The sequence below is a fragment of the Staurois parvus genome, unplaced genomic scaffold (assembly GCF_062004578.1).
Source record: "Staurois parvus isolate SC_StPar_1 unplaced genomic scaffold, SC_StPar_1.0 ptg000529l, whole genome shotgun sequence".
In the NCBI taxonomy this organism is placed as follows: Eukaryota; Metazoa; Chordata; class Amphibia; order Anura; family Ranidae; genus Staurois; species Staurois parvus.
Window position 1 is genome coordinate 527,765 of NW_028318325.1, and position 23,033 is coordinate 550,797.

At 48.8% G+C, this 23,033-nt stretch overlaps 1 protein-coding gene across 1 annotated transcript in view; it reads left to right on the forward strand.

The window, feature by feature from the left end:
* Positions 1–454: 454 nt before the first annotated feature.
* The window catches only part of KCNK16 (potassium two pore domain channel subfamily K member 16), a 32,390-nt gene continuing 9,811 nt past the window's right edge, over positions 455–23,033 (forward strand). The window contains exons 1-3 of the mRNA XM_089690365.1: positions 455–667; positions 14,302–14,416; positions 22,851–23,017. Of these exons, the coding sequence (XP_089546491.1) occupies positions 455–667; positions 14,302–14,416; positions 22,851–23,017 (495 nt within the window). The remainder of the gene's footprint in view (positions 668–14,301; positions 14,417–22,850; positions 23,018–23,033) is intronic.

Here is a 23,033-nt window from a genome sequence, read left to right on the forward strand (position 1 = left end):
TCTTCTCTGGCTTTTCCACCGAAGTCAATCTATATGCCACGACTTTTCAAAGCTAAAGATTAACCAGCTTCCTTCTGAGTTGGGTGATGTGGAAGACGCGTTATCTCCTCAGGCAGATGATCCATTACCAGGAACACACAAACTTCTCCAGATTGTCAATCTGAGCAAAAAAGACAAGTCAGACCTCGGTGCCTGAGGCCGGATGATTAACAAGTTACAGTGCCAGTTTTTCATCACCAAGGTTCAACCGAGCTTCACAACTTGATTCCCCAATTTCTGAAGATGGAAATGATGTCCTCTTGCTTGGCAATCCAAGAAGACAGGGCATTGACAAACGTAAGGAGGTAACATAAGCTCTCCAGTTATACTTTGGCGGACACCAACAGCTTCACATCGGTGTTGGGATGATTCTTTAGATTAGTAAAGCCTTCATCGTGGTCTAGAAGCTTCAGCCATGTGTCAGATGTTCATCTGTAGCCGGCAGACCATGCTAGGAGTCGCCCTGTCCCTGGGCTATTTCATATACCTCTTCATGGGAGCAATGATGTTCCAGATTCTGGAGAAACAAGCTGAAGCCAATTCCCGAGATAAATTTCAGCTTGCCAAGCTTAGTTTCCTCCAGAATTACACCTGCCTGGATGCGGGGGCCATCGAACAGTTTGTACAGGTACGATATGCCAACTCTTTCAAGCGTTCTCATCTAACAAATGGCCATGAGTTGTATATCTTGGAAGAAATGTCAAAGGCCACCATAGATGGAGAGCTCCTTGGTTTACGTAGAGAATGTTAGTTTAGTTAATTGATAAATATGTCAAGTTTTTAGTTTGTAATAGAATGGGTAAGGGTTAAAACATCTGCCAGGTTTTAATTGCTGTATGTGTCCCATTGGGCAGATTCATCCTTTCTCTTGGTCATGGCGGCTATTGTCTCAAGACAGAAAGTAGGTTATCATAAGAAGAGAAGGTGAAGGGAAATATTTCTACCTCTTCTGGTGGTATCTGTCTAAGGTTTTGGATTTACAGACATTTTAAAGTAAACCAGGAAAACACAGAGGCAACTATTACTAACCCCCTTCTAAAAATGCTAGTTGCTTGGCTACCATGGTGGCCTTCTTTCTCAGAATGTACTGATGCCTGAGAGCCAACATACCAGCTAGGCAGCAAGGGGCAGCCCCTGTATTTTGGACTGCTCTTCTCCCAAATGCCCTTTTTACTCCCATAAATCCGCCATCATGTGATGTTTCAGCCTTCATGCGTGGAAACTGGGGTTCCTTTCAGGTGTCCATTTCACCACCTGTGTGATGTGGACATCTCCTATTGGCTGTTCAACCGGCACATCCGCAGTGTTGGACCCCTAGTTTGGAATCCAGATGGCCGACTTAGTAAGTATAAAATGGTCCAAAGGGTATTTAAAAGGAAAACTTAATGAATGGATTAGAGGGAGGAGTATGGGAGTCTTGTTGAACGTTTCTAGAGATGGGTTTGCCTGCTTGTGTCTTGGGAAACAGCTGGATAAATGGTTCTATATTTAGGATGTATCCGGTCTATAAACCTGAAGCTCTGATTGGACAGTTGGATAAATGGTTCTATATTTAGGATGTATCCGGTCTATAAACCTGAAGCTCTGATTGGACAGTTGGATAAATGGTTCTATATTTAGTATGTATCCGGTCTATAAACCAGAGGCTCTGGATGGACAGTTGGATAAATGGTTCTATATTTAGTATGTATCCGGTCTATAAACCAGAGGCTCTGGATGGACAGTTGGATAAATGGTTCTATATTTAGGATGTATCCGGTCTATAAACCTGAAGCTCTGATTGGACAGTTGGATAAATGGTTCTATATTTAGTATGTATCCGGTCTATAAACCAGAGGCTCTGGATGGACAGTTGGATAAATGGTTCTATATTTAGTATGTATCCGGTCTATAAACCAGAGGCTCTGATTGGACAGTTGGATAAATGGTTCTATATTTAGTATGTATCCGGTCTATAAACCAGAGGCTCTGGATGGACAGTTGGATAAATGGTTCTATATTTAGTATGTATCCGGTCTATAAACCAGAGGCTCTGATTGGACAGTTGGATAAATGGTTCTATATTTAGGATGGATCTGGTCTATAAACCAGAGGCTCTGATTGGTCAGTTGGATAAATGGTTCTATATTTAGGATGTATCCGGTCTATAAACCAGAGGCTCTGGATGGACAGTTGGATAAATGGTTCTATATTTAGGATGTATCCGGTCTATAAACCAGAGGCTCTGGATGGACAGTTGGATAAATGGTTCTATATTTAGGATGTATCCGGTCTATAAACCAGAGGCTCTGCTTAGAGGGTTGGTTAAATGGCTCTAAGTCATACTGACAAGACAAATGAACGATGGTTGGGAGACCTTTGCTCCTTCCAAACTTTCCAGATGCACATGGCAGCCAGATTTTATTGACTTCAGTGGAAGGCCAGTCAACACGTTGATGGGCTGCAGGCTCCTGGCCATTAAAGCCAAAAGAGTATGGTTCTTCTTATGAGTTTGCTACCTTTCCTTTAAATCGGGAACCCCCTTTTTATATCTATTTAGGATGTATCTAGTCTGTAAACCAGAGGCTTTCATTCATTTGTCTTGACAGTTGGATGAATGATTCTATATTTAAGATGTATCCAGTCTATAAACTAGAGGCTTTGGATGGGCAATTGGATAAATGGTTCTATATTTAGGATGTATCTGGTCTGTAAACCAGAGGCTCTGGATGGACAGTTGGATAAATGGCTCTATATTTAGGAAATATCCGGTCTATAAACCAGAGGCTCTGGATGGACAGTTGGATAAATGGTTCTATATTTAGGATGTATCCGGTCTATAAACCAGAGGCTCTGGATGGACAGTTGGATAAATGGTTCTATATTTAGGATGTATCCGGTCTATAAACCAGAGGCTCTGCTTAGAGGGTTGGTTAAATGGCTCTAAGTCATACTGACAAGACAAATGAACGATGGTTGGGAGACCTTTGCTCCTTCCAAACTTTCCAGATGCACATGGCAGCCAGATTTTATTGACTTCAGTGGAAGGCCAGTCAACACGTTGATGGGCTGCAGGCTCCTGGCCATTAAAGCCAAAAGAGTATGGTTCTTCTTATGAGTTTGCTACCTTTCCTTTAAATCGGGAACCCCCTTTATATATCTATTTAGGATGTATCTAGTCTGTAAACCAGAGGCTTTCATTCATTTGTCTTGACAGTTGGATGAATGATTCTATATTTAAGATGTATCCAGTCTATAAACTAGAGGCTTTGGATGGGCAATTGGATAAATGGTTCTATATTTAGGATGTATCTGGTCTGTAAACCAGAGGCTCTGGATGGACAGTTGGATAAATGGCTCTATATTTAGGAAATATCCGGTCTATAAACCAGAGGCTCTGGATGGACAGTTGGATAAATGGCTCTATATTTAGGAAATATCCGGTCTATAAACCAGAGGCTCTGGATGGACAGTTGGATGAATGATTCTATATTTAGGATGTATCTGGTCTGTAAACCAGAGGCTCTGATTGGACATTTGGATAAATGGTTCTATATTTAGGATGTATCCGGCTATAAACCAGAGGCTCTGGATGGACAGTTGGATAAATGGTTCTATATTTAGGATGTATCCGGTCTATAAAGCAGAGGCTCTGGATGGACAGTTGGATAAATGGTTCTATATTTAGGATGTATCTGGTCTATAAACCAGAGGCTCTACTTAGAGGGTTGCATAAATGGCTCTAAGTCATACTGACCAGACAAATGTAGGATGGTTGGGAGACCTTTGCTCTTTCCAAACTTTCCAGATGCACATGACAGCCAGACTTCAGTGGAAGGCCAGTCAACACGTTGATGAGCTGCGGGCTCCTGGTCATTGCTACCTTACCTTTAAATCGGGAACCCCCTTTTGCTATAGGACGATGCAACACTTTACAGATAATCTAAAATTCTGACATATGTATCTGTGAATGCTACACAGATAGGAGGCAAATGGAGCAAATATTGCTTGTGCTGCTTCCTTCCCAGACATATTGTTGGTCTGACATTTTCCTTCAAAAAGGTCACTCAGATAATCGGTACTAATGATGGTTCTAGAGCTGCCAGTGTGCCCGCTGACCCAGGCAGGGTGCCATGCGGTATCTCCGACTATGTTTACTCAAAGCCAGAAGAAGCAATCTGTCAATTTGTACAAACAATGGAGCAAACATCTCACCTAGTAAACAAGATTACAAATGTGACAGTTTCGCCGATAAAACCGATGACCACCCCCATCGCGCCACTTCATGTGACTGCAGCAGATTGGTTTTCATGAATGGCGAGGCTGAGAAACACTTCGACTTCTCAATACGTTAAAGGGCCCAAGGGACCCTTTGTTTCACGAGAACACCATGACACAAGTGAAGTCAAACAGTGAATTTCAAATACATTGAAGAAAATTTTAATTTTAAGTGATCCCCTTTATTACAAGCCTTTGGGATCCCTCGTCCAGGCTTTATAGAGTTCTGAATCCTGCATCCTTCTACATAACAGTACAAGAAGGAGGAATAAAATATCAAAAAAATGTAAAATATTTTGACACCCATTGAAGCTGTGATCTCCAAACTGTGGATGCCAGACGAATGTGGCCATTTGCTTGCCTTTATCCGGCCCAAGAGCACTGTTCTTCATGCTGATATGCGGAACTTTTCCACCCACTGACCCAATGATGGGCACTATTCCTCCCACTGACACCAATGATGGGGCACTATTCCTCCCACCGACACCAATGATGGGGCACTATTCCTCCCACTGACACCAATGATGGGGCACTATTCCTCCCACTGACACCAATGATGGGACACTATTCCTCCCACTGACACCAATGATGGGGCACTATTCCTCCCACTGGCACCAATGTTGGGGCACTATTCCTCCCACTGACACCAATGATGGGGGCACTATTCCTCCCACTGACACCAATGATGGGGCACTATTCCTCCCACTGATACCAATGAAGGGGCACTATTCCTCCCACTGACACCAAAGATAAGGCACTATTGATCTTTTATTGAAAAGAATCAAGCAACATAATTTTATACAAACGTAAAAAAAACATAACCATAGTACAGTCATACAACAGAAAACAAAAGGAATGTACATCCACGTCCAGAATATATAAAATATATACAGAGTTTACTACCAACATTTTCTGACTATTGAAAACTATTTACATAAAGCAGCAGAGAGGGCCTAAGGCACAACCCATCACCTATGAATGCCCATCACCTATGTATGCCTGTCATCTACAGTTGTGTTCAAAATAATACCAGACATCACTAACCGGATCAATCACTGTTTTTGGTGGAAATGATATTCCTACACGGCAAATAATTTCCTAGCAGGTGTAGTAGAGTCATAGAAATCCAACAGACCCAACAGTCATGACATGCATGCTGCTGATTCTGTGTCATTGAATCACTCATTGAAAGGGGCGTGTTCACAATAATAGCCGTGTGGAGTTCTATTAGTGACGTCATTCATTCTTTGATAAACAGGTGGCAATGATTGCCCTTATTTAAGGAAGGAAGGCAGCAAATGTTGTACATGCTGGTTACAGTGCATTTCTCTCTGAAATTCTGAGGAAAATGGGTCGTTCCAGACATTGTTCAGAAGAACAGCGTACCTTGATTAAAAAGTTGATTGGAGAGGGGAAAACATATAAAGAAGTGCAGAAAATGATCGGCTGCTCAGCTAAAATGATGGCAAATGCTTTAAAATGGCAACCAAAACCTGAAAGACGTGGAAGAAAGCGAAAAACTACCATTGGAATGGATAGAAGAATAGCCAAAATGGGGCGGACTCAGCCAACAATCAGCTCCAGGAAGATGAAAGAAGGTGTGACGTTCCCTGTGAGGACTCAGCCAACAATCAGCTCCAGGAAGATGAAAGAAGGTGTGACGTTCCCTGTGAGGACTGTTACAATTAGAAGACACCGATGTGAAGCCAAGCTATCTGCAAGAAGTCCCCGCAAAGTCCCACTGTTGGGAAAAAGACGTGCTGAAGAGGTTACAATCTGCCAAAGAGCACATTGACCGGCCTAAAGAGAAATGGCGCAATATTTTGTGGACTGATGAAAGTAAGATTGTTCTTTTTGGGTCTAGTGGGCGGAGACAGTTTGTCAGATGACCCCCAAACACTGAATTCAAGCCACAGTACACTGTGAAGACTGTGAAGCATGGTGGTGCAAGCATCATGATACGGGGATGTTTCTCATACTACGGTGTTGGACCTATTTATCGCATACCAGGGATCATGGATCAGTTTGAATCCATCAGAATACTTGAAGAGGTCATGCTGCCTTATGCTGAAGAGGAAATGCCCTTGAAATGGGTGTTCCAACAAGACAACGACCCCAAACACACCAGTAAACGTGCAACATCTTGGTTCCAGACCAACAAGATTGACGTTATGGAGTGGGCAGCCCAATCCCCGGATCTTCATCCAATAGAAAACTTGTGGGGTGACATCAAAAATGCCGTTTCTGAGGCAAAACCAAGAAATAGAGAAGAACTGTGGAATGTGGTCCAATCATCCTGGGCTGGAATACCTGATCACAGGGGCCAGAAGTTGGGGGACTCCATGCAACACAGATGTACAGCAGTTCTCAGAAACAGTGCGACTACAACCAAATATTCATGAAGTCATTCAAAGGAAAGCAAAATCTTCAAACATTTCTCAGTTTATATAGTGAATGTTTGAGTTTGTAAAGAAGAATACAAACACGGCCATTTTTTTTTAACTATTCACTTTTCTTCCATTTTTTTAGAGGAACAACACAAATTTGATGTATTTTTCTTCATGTTGTGATTTGGAATAGAATGTGTCGTGTTCCCAATGCATTTGTGTGGATGGAAATAAAAGGATTAGAAGGATTTTCAGCTTTATTCACTTTTTTCACCACACTGCTATTATTTTGAACACAACTGTATGTACGCAGCCATTTTTCTAAATTGAGCATCAAGGAAATAAAAAACGAGGGCGATAAGAGACAGACAGCCACGCCCCGGAAAGAGACTCCTTGTAGTCAGGGAGGCTTGAAACTCCCCCACGCCTTCATCCAAGCCCCCCGACCCCACTTGTCTCTCTCAAGCACCCAAATCTTCCCCAGCTATTGCAAAATGTCACACACCACCACCTGAACAGGAGGATTTTACGCTGAGTGGTGACCTGACAACGTGTGTTCCAGGTGAAATAATGGACTACTAGACTAACTAAAAAAGTGTATCCAAACAAAAAGCCCCACCAGTGTTGAATGCTCCGTACACCCACTCAGCATAACCCAGCCTACAGAGGAAAGGAACACCGAGGGCCCACCCCACCTGTTTGTATACCTCTATGTTAAAAGGGCAACGAAGCAGAAAATGGTCCATAGTCTCCTCCTCAGGACAACTACGATCCATCTCACTGCGATATTTCAAATTGCCCAGAACATAAAGGCTGCCATGGAAGTACAGCCAGGTCAGATCTCTAAATTTAAGGGGGACTCTATCCAAATTAATCAGCCTTAACCCTTCCCTCATAATTTCACATGGGCAATCCCTTAAGGCCAGTGGGTCATGAAAGATTGCAGTTAAGACCCGGCTCATAGGATCTTTCCTCGGAGCTGATCTGAGATCTTCAGCCGACAATCGCCACTGCCGCAGCAACTTCAGGCACGGAGAGACGTAGGCTGGAAGCTGACCACGATGACCTCTGAGATTCTTCACTTGGCCACCTTCTTCCCAAAGTCATAGAAAAGGCCTAAACCAAGATCTAAACATGCCTGTCCATCCAGAAGGTTCCACTGCAAGCATATTACCAATGTTAAAACTTTAGAAAAAGCAGTGAAAAGAACTGGGTTGACCATACCTAAGCCTCCCTCCCTCCTGGACAGATAGGTGATGTTCCTCTTGATGAGGTTCAGTCTGTTCCCCCACAGCATCTGGAAGAACACACTAGAGACCCTAGCATAGAGAGACACTGGCAAGATGCAGACAAAGCTGACATACAAGAAGATCGGAATCAGGTAAGTCTTAATCAGATGAACCCTTTCCCTCAGAGATACCTTCCATCTCTTCCAGCTGTTCACTCTAGTATTGGCAACTTCCAATCGCCAGGTCCAAATTCAGTGTCTAGTATCTTAATTTTTTCCTGGGGCGTTGGAAAGGCGTCCGGGAGATTAAACACCTCACCTTCCTTTCCCATCCAGAAAACGTTACTCTTATCCCGATTGATCTTGGAGCCTGATGCTTCAGAGTACCGTGATATCAGAGAGACCACCTCCTCTGCTTCATCCGTCCCAGTGACAATCACTGATACATCATCCGCATAGGCAACAACCCTCAAAGGTGGCTCACTCGGGAGCCCCACTGGTACCCCACACAACACGCTGCTCTCTAGCCTCCTGATGAAGGGGTCGATTGCAAACCCATAGAGCAGGGGACTGAGAGGACAACCCTGGTGCACCCCAGAGCCAACCTCAAAGGACTGCCCAACCCAACCATTAACAAGAGGGAAGCTTTCTGCCCCCTTATACAAGATGTCAGGAATCAGGGTATGACCAGAGGTTTGTGGACTGACACAGGGAAACGCAGGCTTCAGATATGGTATAAACAATATAATTTATTAAGACTAACAATACAAAACGCAGTGCAAAACTAAACATAAACACAGTGCAAACAAACCAAACCAAACCACCCACAGATAACAATACATACAATGCAAGAGTCGTCAAGCAGGCCGGGTCAGTAGCAAACGGGCAAACGGAGTACCAGGAACAGGCGGGAGAGTGGTCGGGGTCACAAGCTGGGTTCAGTAACTCACGGGCAGCACGGTACAGAGGATCAGGCAGAGAATGGTCAGGGTCACAAGCCAGGGATCAAGCAGGAGAACTCCGCAGAGGTCAGGATCAGGCAGGGTCGGCAACAAGTCAGACAGGAACAGGAATGCAGGTTACAAGATACAGGGGCCCATGGAAAACACACACCACGGCCTTGACTGTGAGTCTGGCCATTCCTTAAATACAACCCCTGCAATCAGCTTCAGGTGTTTGGCTGATTGCAGGGGTGAGTCTCTGATTGCTGAGAGCACCCGCTGGCCAGCCCTGGTACTGCAGCCCACAAGGCAGGTGAGTCCCTCCATTATTGGCAAGTCTATTCCTGACAGTACCCCCCCCCTCAAGGAGCGGCCTCAGGACGCTCCAAACAGTCCTAGCTGGGTAAAATGTTCCACCGCCCAGGTCCGGTAACTGGCAGGATATCAAAGACTGGCACATCGGGCTGGGCACCGGACAGAGGCACATCGGGCTGGGCACCGGACAGAGGCACATCGGGCTGGACACTGGACAGAGGCACATCGGGCTGGACACCGGATCACCAGTCACCGGAAAGGAGGATGGTACACCAGGGGCCTCGCCCTTCATCCTGTCCAGCCTCAACAGTTTATCCATCACCTCTTTCTCCACATTGTGCCAAGCCTCAGGACATTGGCTGTAGGGGTGGCCAAGGTGTAGGCACAGGTTGCACCTTATCTGGGTGCAGTCGTTGGCCACATGACCCTTACCTAGACACATTGAACATATCAAAGCTGAACAGGAGGAGATAAAGTACCCCTTTTCTCCACACTGGTGACACAGTTTTGGCTGCCCAGGATAGAAAATAGTCATTCTGTCTCTCCCTATAAAAGTAGAGGAGGGCAGGTGACAGACAATGTTCCCATTCCTGGCCAACCTGACTGTCACCGACCAACTCCCAGTCCCCAGATGTTGCGCTCATCATGAATTTTATCTGTTTTTATCAAAACCTCCCCATAATGCCTCAACCAGATCTCTAGGTCCTGGGCAGGAACACTCTCATTACTGAGGATGATGGTTATCTTTTTCACTTTTGACCTCTGTGAGACAGCAACTGGTGCCAGACCTTCCCATTCGGGGCTTGACTTGCACTGAGCCTCATACCGTTCCCAAAACAGGTCCAGACCCTCTAAACTGGTGAAGCTTATGGTGTGTTCCCGGCTCCCAGCTACATGAATGAGGGCATAGAGGTAATTTGCCCTGAACCCCATCCCCAAGATCAAATCCACCACCACTCACCTTGCTGGAGGGACTGCACCACCTTCCTATTTAAGTATGATGAGACCCCCGGCAGAGGCCAGAGATCTTAGACCTCACCCTGTGATACTCAAAGTGGTGGTTTTTGGGGGAACAACTTGCTTGAAAGTGGAGTTCCCCTTTGACTGCAGCCCTGGCTTGATGGCATTACCAGGAGCAGAGCCTACCACCTGAGCAAAGGTAGGCTTATCAGGACCAAGGCCCCACACTGATAGAGCACTAGTCTGCACATTAATATTCACAGATAGATCTGAGCTCCTAGGATTGTTCATCACACCTGCACTTGCAGAATTGTCAGTCACACAGACATTAACCCTTTCATCAGGTGCAGCCACAGTCTCCACTGCAATACCACGGGTCATCTGATGCTGGAGGTCAGTGGGAAGAACATCCCTTACATTGGTGGTCAGTGGGAAGAATGCTCCTTACATTGGTGGTCAGTGGGAACAATGCTCCTTACATTGGTGGTCAGTGCGAAGAATGCTCCTTACATTGGTGGTCAGTGGGAACAATGCTCCTTACATTGGTGATCAGTGGGAAGAATGCCCCTTACATTGGTGATCAGTGGGAAGAATGCTCCTTACATTGATGGTCAGTGGGAAGAATGTCCCTTACATTGGTGATCAGTGGGAAGAATGTCCCTTACATTGGGGGTCAGTGGGAAGAATGCCCCTTACATTGGTGATCAGTGGGAAGAATGCTCCTTACATTGGGGGTCAGTGGGAAGAATGTCCTTACATTGGTGGTCAGTGGGAAGAATGTCCCTTACATTGGTGGTCAGTGGGAAGAATGTCCCCTACGTTGGGGGTCAGTGGGAAGAATGTCCCTTACATTGGTGGTCAGTGGGAAGAATGTCCCTTACATTGGGGGTCAGTGTGAAGAATGTCCCTTACATTGGGGGTCAGTGGGAAGAATGTCCCTTACATTGGTGATCAGTGGGAAGAATGTCCCTTACATTGGATGACAGTGAGAATAATGTCCCTTACATTGGGGGGTCAGTGGGAAGAATGTCCCTTACATTGGTGATCAGTGGGAAGAATGTCCCTTACATTGGTGGTCAGTGGGATGAATGTCCCTTATATTGGTGGTCAGTGGGAAGAATGTTCCTTACATTGGTGGTCAGTGGGAAGAATGTCCCTTACATTGGGGGTCAGTGGGAAGAATGTCCCTTACATTGGTGATCAGTGGGAAGAATGTCCCTTACATTGGTGATCAGTGGGAAGAATGTCCCTTATATTGGTGGTCAGTGGGAAGAATGTTCCTTACATTGGTGGTCAGTGGGAAGAATGTCCCTTACATTGGGGGTCAGTGGGAAGAATGTTCCTTACATTGGTGGTCAGTGGGAAGAATGTCCCTTACATTGGGGGTCAGTGGGAAGAATGTCCCTTACATTGGGGGTCAGTGGGAAGAATGTCCCTTACATTGGTGGTCAGTGGGAAGAATGTCCCTTACATTGGGGGTCAGTGGGAAGAATGTCCCTTACATTGGTGATCAGTGGGAAGAATGTTCCTTACATTGGTGATCAGTGGGAAGAATGTCCCTTACATTGGGGGTCAGTGGGAAGAATGTCCCTTACATTGGAGGTCAGTGGGAAGAATGCCCCTTACATTGGGGTCAGTGGGAAGAATGTCCCTTACATTGGTGATCAGTGGGAAGAATGTCCCTTACATTGGTGATCAGTGGGAAGAATGTTCCTTACATTGGGGATCAGTGGGAAGAATGTTCCTTACATTGGTGGTCAGTGAGAAGAATGTCCCTTACATTGGGGGTCAGTGGGAAGAATGTCCCTTACATTGGAGGTCAGTGGGAAGAATGTCCCTTACATTGGTGGTCAGTGGGAAGAATGTCCCTTACATTGGTGATCAGTGGCAAGAATGCCCCTTACATTGGTGGACAGAGGGAAGAATGCCCCTTACATTGGTGGTCAGTGGGAAGAATGTCCCTTACATTGGTGGTCAGTGGGAAGAATGTCCCTTACATTGGTGGACAGAGGGAAGAATGCCCCTTACATTGGTGGACAGAGGGAAGAATGCTCCTTACATTGGGGGTCAGAATGCTCCTTACAGACAGATAGACAATTGGTGCCATGATGCTGGTTATGCCAAGTGGCATTGGACCTGGAACTATGCAGATACCAGGAGGTCAGTCAGCCACAGCTCAATGAACCCCCTACAACCACTAGATGAACCTGGGTTGGCAATGTCTGGTCCAGAGTTTTGAATTATGAATGTACATTCCTGATCCAGCCTCCCTTTCTGTGATCTGAAGTTCCCCGTCAGAACCACATTCATGAGATTATTTACACAGTTGCCTCTGCTGCAGAGATGGGCTTCTACAGGAACATCTGACCCTATGAAGGTTCATTTGTTGGCGAAGGGTCTGACCCAGGGGCGGACTGACAACTCATGGGGCCCCCGGGCAATGGGGGATCATGGGGCCCCTGTGTCCTTGCCCAAACTCAAAAAAGCCTATGAAAAAGGTACCAGGGGCATCTCATGGGGCCCCCTACTGACCCCGGGCCCTTGGGCACTGCCCGAGTTTCCAAATGGTTAGTCCACCCCTGGTCTGACCCATCTCCCCAACAGTCCTGTAGGGTATTATGTACACAATATCAGGTACACCACCTCTGAGGATCTGCAGCAAAAAGTATTCTGTACTCCAGCTGAGATTCTGATTCTGATACTGGTCCTCTATGACTGCTGTGGACGTTTTTCCAGATTTTGGATCTTGGGAGCAAAGCACTGCAGCTGTGCATAACTTGACGAGTCCGGAATACTTTAAATAATTTTAGGTCAACTATATCTTATTTTTGTAAAGTTTATATGATTTTATATTTGTGATTTATACCTTTTTTTTGTTTTCTCAGAGCACTATGGCACAGTGGAAGCAGCCTGCTTTAAGGCTTACTGTGTCTGACTGAAACCTCAGACGAATCTGTCCGATAAGGGCGGAGTCACTGCTCTGACTCCTTTTACCTGTTGTGTGTGATGGTTTAATTGTATAGCAGAGAGGTGATGAAACAAAGGAGCACATGTAAAAAGGAGCTTACAGCTGGTGTTCCCATTAGAGGGTATCAGGAGGACTGGGAGAAAGTGTAGGCTCTATAAAACAGGGGTGTCCAGCTCAGTTTGATGTAGGGCCTCATCTGCGTTATGGCACTCACCCCCCCCCCCTACATCAGATGTCAAGAACCCCCTCCACTATCAGAAATCGAGTCCTTCACCCTCCTTTACATCACAGTGCACCCCTTTACCTTGTGCTGCTGCCGGGAAGAAGCTGGGGGTGCAAAGCTGGGAGGCAGAAAGTGCAGGGTCTGGAGGAGGACCAGAGGAGGGCTGGAGTTGAATAAATGCTGAGACCAGGGGGGGGGGGGGGGGGGGCAGAGATGAGGGGGTGCTGTGGCTCCAGACCCTGCACTTTCTGCCTCCCAGCTTTGCACCCCCAGCTTCTTCCCGGCAGCAGCACAAGGTAAAGGGGTGCACTGTGATACAAGGGAGGGTGGAGGACTCTTGAGAGGTGCAGGATCTGTAGGAGTTCTGCCCTCCTCTCTGCTGCAGACAGATGGGGAGGGCGGACAGAAACCAGCATCTCTGCGGGTACACAGAGAACCTGCCGACTGCTGAGACAAGATGGGGGCGAAGATGAGGGGGTGCCGCAGCTGCAGGAGAGCTGCGAGGGCCACGTGAAATGGCCTTGTGGGCCGAATTTGGCCTGCAGGCCTTGTGTTTGACTCATGTGCTATAAAAGGAGCCCCCCCCCACCTCCACCCTACCTACCCCGGTCACCCCCCCCCCCCCCCCACACACACACACCAGATTATATAAAGACAGAGATTTCATACCAGATGGCATAGTTTGTAAAATATAGAGGAAGATGGTGGTGCACCAGGGGCGGACTGACCATTTGGAAACTTGGGCACTGCCCGAGGGCCCGGGGTCAGTAGGGGGCCCCATGAGATGCCCCTGGTACCTTTTTCATAGGCTTTTTTGAGTTTCTGCAAGGACACAGGGGCCCCATGATCGCCTATTGCCCAGGGGCCCCATGAGTTGTCAGTCCACCCCTGTGGTGCACCCAATATGTGAATGAGCCCCATATCATTTGGAGGAAGTTTGCGCCCTCCTCTGCCACCTCTCACGCTGATTCTCATTCACGCAGATCATTTCCGAGGCCTGGGAGAAAGGACTGAACCCCAAAGGGAACGCCAGCAACCCCAGCAACTGGGACTTCAGCAACTCCTTCTTCTTTGCTGGGACCGTCATCACTACCATAGGTAAGATCGCAGCTGGAGAGCCATGAAAGGTAAAACAGATCCGCGCCGTGTCCATGCAGGGCCAGGTAAGGGCCACTGTAATAGTGGCCCCCGCAGCTGCACATACCTCCCCTCCACTCCTAGAGAAATACCCAATATTTTGGGACATGGTGCAGCATGTGGTCACGGGAGGAAGGGGGCCATTGTCCACACCGGTTTTGCTTTCTGTCCTTTAATGTTCTTTGCGGTAAACCCAAGGAAGCAATTAACCCCTTCAATACTGAGCACTTTTACCCCCCCCCCCCCTTCCTGCCCCGGCTAATTTTCAGCTTTCAGCGCTCCTACACTTTGAATGACAATTGCAACATTGTACACAAACCAAATGTTTATCATTTTGTTCACACAACTAGAGCTTTCCTTTGGTGGTATTTAATGACCACTGGGGGGGGGGGGTATTTTTTTGTTAAATAAATGAAAAAAAGAACATTTTGAAAAAAATAGTTTTTCGTTTCTGTTATAAAATTTCCCAAATAAATAATTTTTCTTCATAAATTTATTCTGTTACATTTCTTTGGTGGAAGTAACCCAAATCAGTGTTTATTGTTTAGTCTGTAGGAAAGTTATAGAGTCCACAAACTATGAGATATATATCTGATAATCGATCAATCCTGATGTACTGACGGCCGATCTCATGTCTTGAGGCCAACAAATCTGCCCCCAAATGCCAAGATAGTACAAATCCCCCCCAAATGTCAGGACAGTACAAATCCCCCCCAAATGTCAGGACAGTACAAATCCCCCCCAAATGCCAAGACAGGACAAATCCCCTCAAATGTCAGGACAGTACAAATCCCCTCAAATGTCAGGACAGTACAAATCCCCCCCCCCCCAAATACAAGGACAGTACAAATCCCCCCCAAATGCCAAGACAGGACAAATCCCCCCCAAATGCCAAGACAGGACAAATTCCCCCCAAATGTCAGGACAGTACAAATCCCCTCAAATGTCAGGACAGTACAAACCCCCCCCCCAAAAAAAAATACCAGGACAGTACAACCCCCCCCCCCCCCCAAATGTCAGGACAGTACAAATTCCCCCCAAATGTCAGGACAGTACAAATCCCCCCAAATGTCAGGACAGTACAAGTCCCCCCCCCAAAAAAAAAATACCAGGACAGTACAACCCCCCCCCCCCAAATGTCAGGACAGTAAAAATACCCACAAATGTCAGGACAGTACAATTACCCCCCCCCCAAATACCAGGATAGTACAAATCCCCCCAACTGTCAGCACAATGAATCCCCCCAAATGTCAGGACAGTACAACCCCCCCCCAAATACTAGGACAGTACAAATCCCCCCAGATGTCAGGACAGTACAAATCCCCCCCCAATGTCAGGACAGTACAAATCCCCCCTCCAAATGTCAGGACAGTACAAATTCCCCCCCCCCAGATGTCGGGACAGTACAAATCCCCCCCCAAATGTCAGGACAGTACAAATCCCCCCCCCCCCAAATGTCAGGACAGTACAAATCCCCCCAGATTTCAGGACAGTACAAATCCCCCCCAAATGTCAGGACAGTACAAATCCCCCCAAATGTCAGGACAGTACAAATCCCCCCCAAATGTCAGGACAGTACAAATCCCCCCAAATGTCAGGACAGTACAAATCCCCCCCCAGATGTCAGGACAGTACAAATCCCCCCTCCAAATGTCAGGACAGTACAAATCCCCCCCCCAAAAAAAATACCAGGACAGTACAACCCCCCCCCCCCCAAATGTCAGGACAGTACAAATTCCCCCCAAATGTCAGGACAGTACAAATCCCCCCTCCAAATGTCAGGACAGTACAAATCCCCCCAAATGTCAGGACAGTACAAATCCCCCCCAAATGTCAGGACAGTACAAATCTCCCCCCCCCCCCAAATGTCAGGACAGTATAAATCCCCCCCAAATGTCAGGACAGTATAAATCCCCCCCAAATGTCAGGACAGTACAAATCCCCCCCAAATGTCAGGACAGTACAAATTCCCCCCAAATGTCAGGACAGTACAAATCTCCCCCCCCCCCAAATGTCAGGAAAGTATAAATCCCCCCAGATGTGAGGACAGTAGAAATACCCCCAAAATGACCCCTTTTTGGAAAGTAAACAGTCGGCTGTATGTAGTAAGAGGCGTGGCGGGTTTTTTCAAGTTGTAATTTGTTGTCATCATTTTTTGGAAAATAAATAAAATACATTTTTTTCCCCATTTTCTTTTACATCCTGTCACCAGAGCAGTCCAGCGTCATCATATAACTGGTGATTTTTTTTTTCTTTTTATTACTTTTTTTTCACAATTTTTTGTTTCATAAAACACTGTGAGCAGAGTAATATAATGATATAATGATCCCACCGTAACATCGCACTGCTCTGCGGAGATCCCACCGTAACATCGCACTGCTCTGCGGAGATCCCACCGTAACATCGCACTGCTCTGGGGAGATCCCACCGTAACATCGCACTTCTCTGGGGAGATCCCACCGTAACATCGCACTGCTCTGGGGAGATCCCACCGTAACATCGCACTGCTCTGGGGAGATCCCACCGTAACATCGCACTGCTCTGGGGAGATCCCACCGTAACATCGCACTTCTCTGGGGAGATCCCACCGTAACATCGCACTGCTCTGGGGAGATCCCACCGTAACATCGCACTGCTCTGGGGAGATCCCACCGTAACATCGCACTTCTCTGGGGAGATCCCACCGTAACATCGCACTGCTCTGCGGAGATCCCACCGTAACATCGCACTGCTCTGGGGAGATCCCACCGTAACATCGCACTGCTCTGGGGAGATCCCACCGTAACATCGCACTACTCTGGGGAGATCCCACCGTAACATCGCACAGCTCTGGGGAGATCCCACCGTAACATCGCACTGCTCTGGGGAGATCCCACCGTAACATCGCACTGCTCTGGGGAGATCCCACCGTAACATCGCACTGCTCTGGGGAGATCCCACCGTAACATCGCACTGCTCTGGGGACATCCCATCGTAACATCGCACTGCTCTGCGGAGATCCCACCGTAACATCGCACTGCTCTGGGGAGATCCCACCGTAACATCGCACAGCTCTGCGGAGATCCCACCGTAACATCGCACTGCTCTGGGGAGATCCCACCGTAACATCGCACTGCTCTGCGGAGATCCCACCGTAACATCGCACTGCTCTGCGGAGATCCCACCGTAACATCGCACTGCTCTGGGGAGATCCCACCGTAACATCGCACTGCTCTGGGGAGATCCCACCGTAACATCGCACTGCTCTGGGGAGATCCCACCGTAACATCGCACTGCTCTGGGGAGATCCCACCGTAACATCGCACTGCTCTGGGGACATCCCACCGTAACATCGCACTGCTCTGGGGAGATCCCACCGTAACATCGCACTGCTCTGGGGACATCCCACCGTAACATCGCACTGCTCTGCGGAGATCCCACCGTAACATCGCACTGCTCTGGGGAGATCCCACCGTAACATCGCACTGCTCTGGGGAGATCCCACCGTAACATCGCACTGCTCTGGGGAGATCCCACCGTAACATCGCACTGCTCTGCGGAGATCCCACCGTAACATCGCACTGCTCTGGGGAGATCCCACCGTAACATCGCACAGCTCTGGGGAGATCCCACCGTAACATCGCACTGCTCTGGGGAGATCCCACCGTAACATCGCACTGCTCTGGGGAGATCCCACCGTAACATCGCACTGCTCTGGGGAGATCCCACCGTAACATCGCACTGCTCTGGGGACATCCCACCGTAACATCGCACAGCTCTGGGGAAATCCCACCGTAACATCGCACTGCTCTGGGGAGATCCCACCGTAACATCGCACTGCTCTGGGGAGATCCCACCGTAACATCGCACTGCTCTGGGGAAATCCCACCGTAACATCGCACTGCTCTGGGGAGATCCCACCGCAACATCGCACAGCTCTGGGGAGATCCCACCGTAACATCGCACTGCTCTGGGGAGATCCCACCGCAACATCGCACTGCTCTGGGGAGATCCCACCGTAACATCGCACTGCTCTGGGGAGATCCCACCGTAACATCGCACTGCTCTGGGGAGATCCCACCGCAACATCGCACTGCTCTGGGGAGATCCCACCGTAACATCGCACTGCTCTGGGGAGATCCCACCGTAACATCGCACTGCTCTGGGGAGATCCCACCGTAACATCGCACTGCTCTGGGGAGATCCCACCGTAACATCGCACTGCTCTGGGGAGATCCCACCGTAACATCGCACTGCTCTGGGGAGATCCCACCGTAACATCGCACTGCTCTGGGGAGATCCCACCGTAACATCGCACAGCTCTGGGGAGATCCCACCGTAACATCGCACTGCTCTGGGGAGATCCCACCGTAACATCGCACTGCTCTGGGGAGATCCCACCGTAACATCGCACTGCTCTGGGGAGATCCCACCGTAACATCGCACTGCTCTGGGGAGATCCCACCGTAACATCGCACAGCTCTGGGGAGATCCCACCGTAACATCGCACTGCTCTGGGGACATCCCACCGTAACATCGCACTGCTCTGGGGAGATCCCACCGTAACATCGCACTGCTCTGGGGAGATCCCACCGTGACATCGCACTGCTCTGGGGAGATCCCACCGTGACATCGCACTGCTCTGGGGAGATCCCACCGTAACATCGCACTGCTCTGGGGAGATCCCACCGTGACATCGCACTGCTCTGGGGAGATCCCACCGTAACATCGCACTGCTCTGGGGAGATCCCACCGTAACATCGCACTGCTCTGGGGAGATCCCACCGTAACATCGCACTGCTCTGGGGAGATCCCACCGTAACATCGCACTGCTCTGGGGAGATCCCACCGTGACATCGCACTGCTCTGGGGAAATCATCAGTATTTGGTTATTTTTATTTTTTTACACATTATGACCGCCTCTAGAAGTGAATTTCACCGCTATGGGCAAGCATTTCAGTGAATGAAATCAATTCATTCAGTGTGCTTTGTTGTGATTGGCTGTGATTGGCCCATTCTGTACCATGTGATCACTGAGACCAATCACAGCTAGCAACACAATTGCATACAATGGATGGCATGAAAGGAAGCCATTCATTGTTTGTAATTGTCATGTGACCTGCTGTGATTGGTCACAGCAGTCATATGGTACCAGCAATGGGCCGGTGCACACATAAGTGTCTGATGGATACAGCCGATGTCAGATCTCATTGCAGCACGGTCACAATCCAGGAGGACGTCATATGATGTCCAACCAGATCAATGAATGTCCCGCTCGGCCGACATTTTGCTATTGGCTGGACGGGTTAAACCTCTGTAATGTATTAATGTGACTTTACTAAACAAAGTTCTGTACATACAAACTATTCCAATTCTAGGAGTACGGTACAAGACTGACCGATATTACATACATGTCTACAAGGTGCACGTGTACAAGCTGGGGGTGGTGATGGGGGTGTGGTGATGGTGTTAGGGATGTGATGATGGTGGTAGGGGGTGGTGATGGTGGTAGAAGGTGGTGATGGTGGTAGGGGGTGGTGATGGTGGTAGGGGCGTGGTGATGGTGGTAGGGGCGTGGTGATGGTGGTAGGGGTGTGGTGATGGTGGTAGGGGGTGGTGATGGTCGTAGGGGGTGGTGATGATGGTAGGGCGTGGGGATGGTGGTGGGGGGGTAGTGATAGTTGTTTTGTTGGGGGGGGGTGATAGTGTTGGGGGGGTGGTGATGGTGGTAGGGGGATGGTGATAGTGGTAGGGGGGTAGTGATGGTTGTTTTGCTGGGGTGGAGGGTGATAGTGGTAGGGAGGGGTGATGGTGCTGGGGGGGTGTGATGGTGCTAGGGGGTTAGTGATGGTTATTTTGCTGAGGGTGGTGATAGTGTTAGGGGGTGGTGATGGTGTTAGGGGGGTGGTGATAATGGTTGGGGGATGGTGATGGTGGTAGGGGGGTACTGATAGTTGTGTTGATGGGGGGGGGGTGATAGTGGTAGGGGGGTGGTGATGGTGGTAGGGGGGTACTGATAGTTGTGTTGATGGGGGGGTGGTGATAGTGGTAGGGGGTGGTGATGGTGGTAGGGGGGTACTGATAGTTGCGTTGATTAGGGGGTGGTGAAAGTTGTGTTGATGGGGGTGGGGCGTAGTGATGGTGGTAGTGGAGTGGAGATAGTGGTTGGGGGATGGTGGTGGTGGTAGGGGGATGGTGAAAGTTGTTGATGGGGGGGGGGGGGGTGTTGGCATTTAGGTGGGCACCCAGCATATTTCTGAACTTAGCCTTACAGTGGATCTGCCTAACCGTCCCCGCCATACATGGAACCTCTCCCATTAGGAGGTGACATCACCCGCAGAGTGCTGATTGGCACACAAGGACCCGGGATCACATCCAGGATAACAAATGGCCGTGGATGTGTATTGGGCATTCTTCAGTACGGTCAGTATTCGGGAGGTCAATTTTCAGGAGGTCAGTCTTCGGGAGGTCAGTCTTCGGGAGGTCAGTCTTCGGGAGGTCAGTCTTCGGGAGGTCAGTCTTCGGGAGGTCAGTCTTCGGGAGGTCCGTACTCGGGAGGTCAGTATCCGGGAGGTCAATATCTGGGAGGTCAGTATCCGGGAGGTCAGTCTTTGGGAGGTCAATATCTGGGAGTTCCGTATTCGGGAGGTCAGTCTTCGGGAGGTCAGTCTTCGGGAGGTCAGTCTTCGGGAGGTCAGTCTTCGGGAGGTCAGTCTTCGGGAGGTCAGTCTTCGGGAGGTCAGTCTTCGGGAGGTCTGTATTTGGGAGGTCTGTACTTGGGAGGTCTGTACTTGGGAGGTCTGTACTTGGGAGGTCAGTCTTCGGGAGGTCAGTATCAGGGAGGTCAGTATCAGGGAGGTCAGTCTTCGGGAGGTCAGTATCAGGGAGGTCAGTATCAGGGAGGTCAGTCTTTGGGAGGTCAGTACTCGGGAGGTCAGTCTTTGGGAGGTCAGTACTCGGGAGGTCAGTCTTTGGGAGGTCAGTACTCGGGAGGTCAGCATCCGGGAGGTCAGTACTCGGGAGGTCAGTATTCCGGTACGGTCCAGACTGCGCAGAGAGGCGTCTCTGTGGCGGATTGTGTTGTAGTACTGTACTGAGCCCAGCAGAGGGCAGCAGACTTCTCTCATCATTTTGGGGATCAGTAGGGGGGTCTCCTCCCTGCCTCTGCTCCCCATTTTCCGAGTGTCGGGAAGGTGAGACCCCCCATGGTAGCACCTGGAAGTGGACTGTCTCCGGGATGTAAAGAAGAACTCTGGTGTGAAGTAATGTGGTTGTACCCCGCAGGCCATCCTCTCCTCCGCTGTGTGACGGTTATTTCTAGGCGGGGCCATGACTTCAGATTGCCGGATCTGTGACTCCCGACACCCCGATATGTGCACCGCGCTGCGCCCGCGGGTCCAGGAGATGATCTCTGATAGATCTGTAATGCTCAGTATTATATCCACACTTCCAAGTATTGATTCCCACTCACAGAGATCCCAGGACAAGGCATCCATCTGCATTCTCTCCAGGAGGATGGCACCATCTTTGTTGAGGCATCACCCACTTCCTGCACTGAGATCCTGTACATCCTGGTGCCTGTGGAGGGCTGTGATCACAAATGTCTGACACAGATCAGCCCCTGCTGCAGCCTCTCATCCTTGTTCCAATGTACAGTCTGATCACTGGGGGAGGAGACTGAGGAGACGCCCCCTCCTCCTTCTACAAAGTTACAATGTACAGTCTGATCACTGGGGGAGGGGAGACTGAGGAGACGCCCCCTCCTCCTTCTACAAAGTTACAATGTACAGTCTGATCACTGGGGGAGGGGAGACTGAGGAAATGCCTCCTCCTCCTTCTACAAAGTTACAATGTACAGTCTGATCACTGGGGGAGGGGAGACTGAGGAAACGCCTCCTCCTCCTTCTACAAAGTTCCAATGTACAGTCTGATCACTGGGGGAGGAGAGACTGAGGAAATGCCTCCTCCTCCTTCTACAAAGTTCCAATGTACAGTCTGATCACTGGGGGAGGAGAGACTGAGGAAATGCCTCCTCCTCCTTCTACAAAGTTACAATGTACAGTCTGATCACTGGGGAGGGGAGACTGAGGAAATGCCCCCTCTTCCTTCTACAAAGTTACAATGTACAGTCTGATCACTGGGGGAGGGGAGACTGAGGAAATGACTCCTTCTACAAAGTTACAATGTACAGTCTGATCACTGGGGGAGGGGAGACTGAGGAAATGCCCCCTCCTCCTTCTACAAAGTTACAATGTACAATCTGATCACTGGGGGAGGAGACTAAGGAAATCCCTCCTCCTCCTCCTACAAAGTTACAATGTACAGTCTGATCACTGGGGGAGGGAAGGCTGAGGAAATGCTGAGGATATGTCATGTTCGGAATGTTTTGCTGCTGATCTGTTCCTCTCCCCTGCAGGTTATGGACATTTGTATCCGAGTACGACGGCTGGACAGGTCTTTTGCGTCTTCTACGCTTTGTTTGGGATTCCGCTGAATGTGGCCTTTCTGAACGCGGTCGGGAGAGGACTGAACACCCACCTGGTGGCGCTGGGCCGTTGTGCGCAGCATCCCGGAGGATCGGGGGTAAAAAACGGAAAAA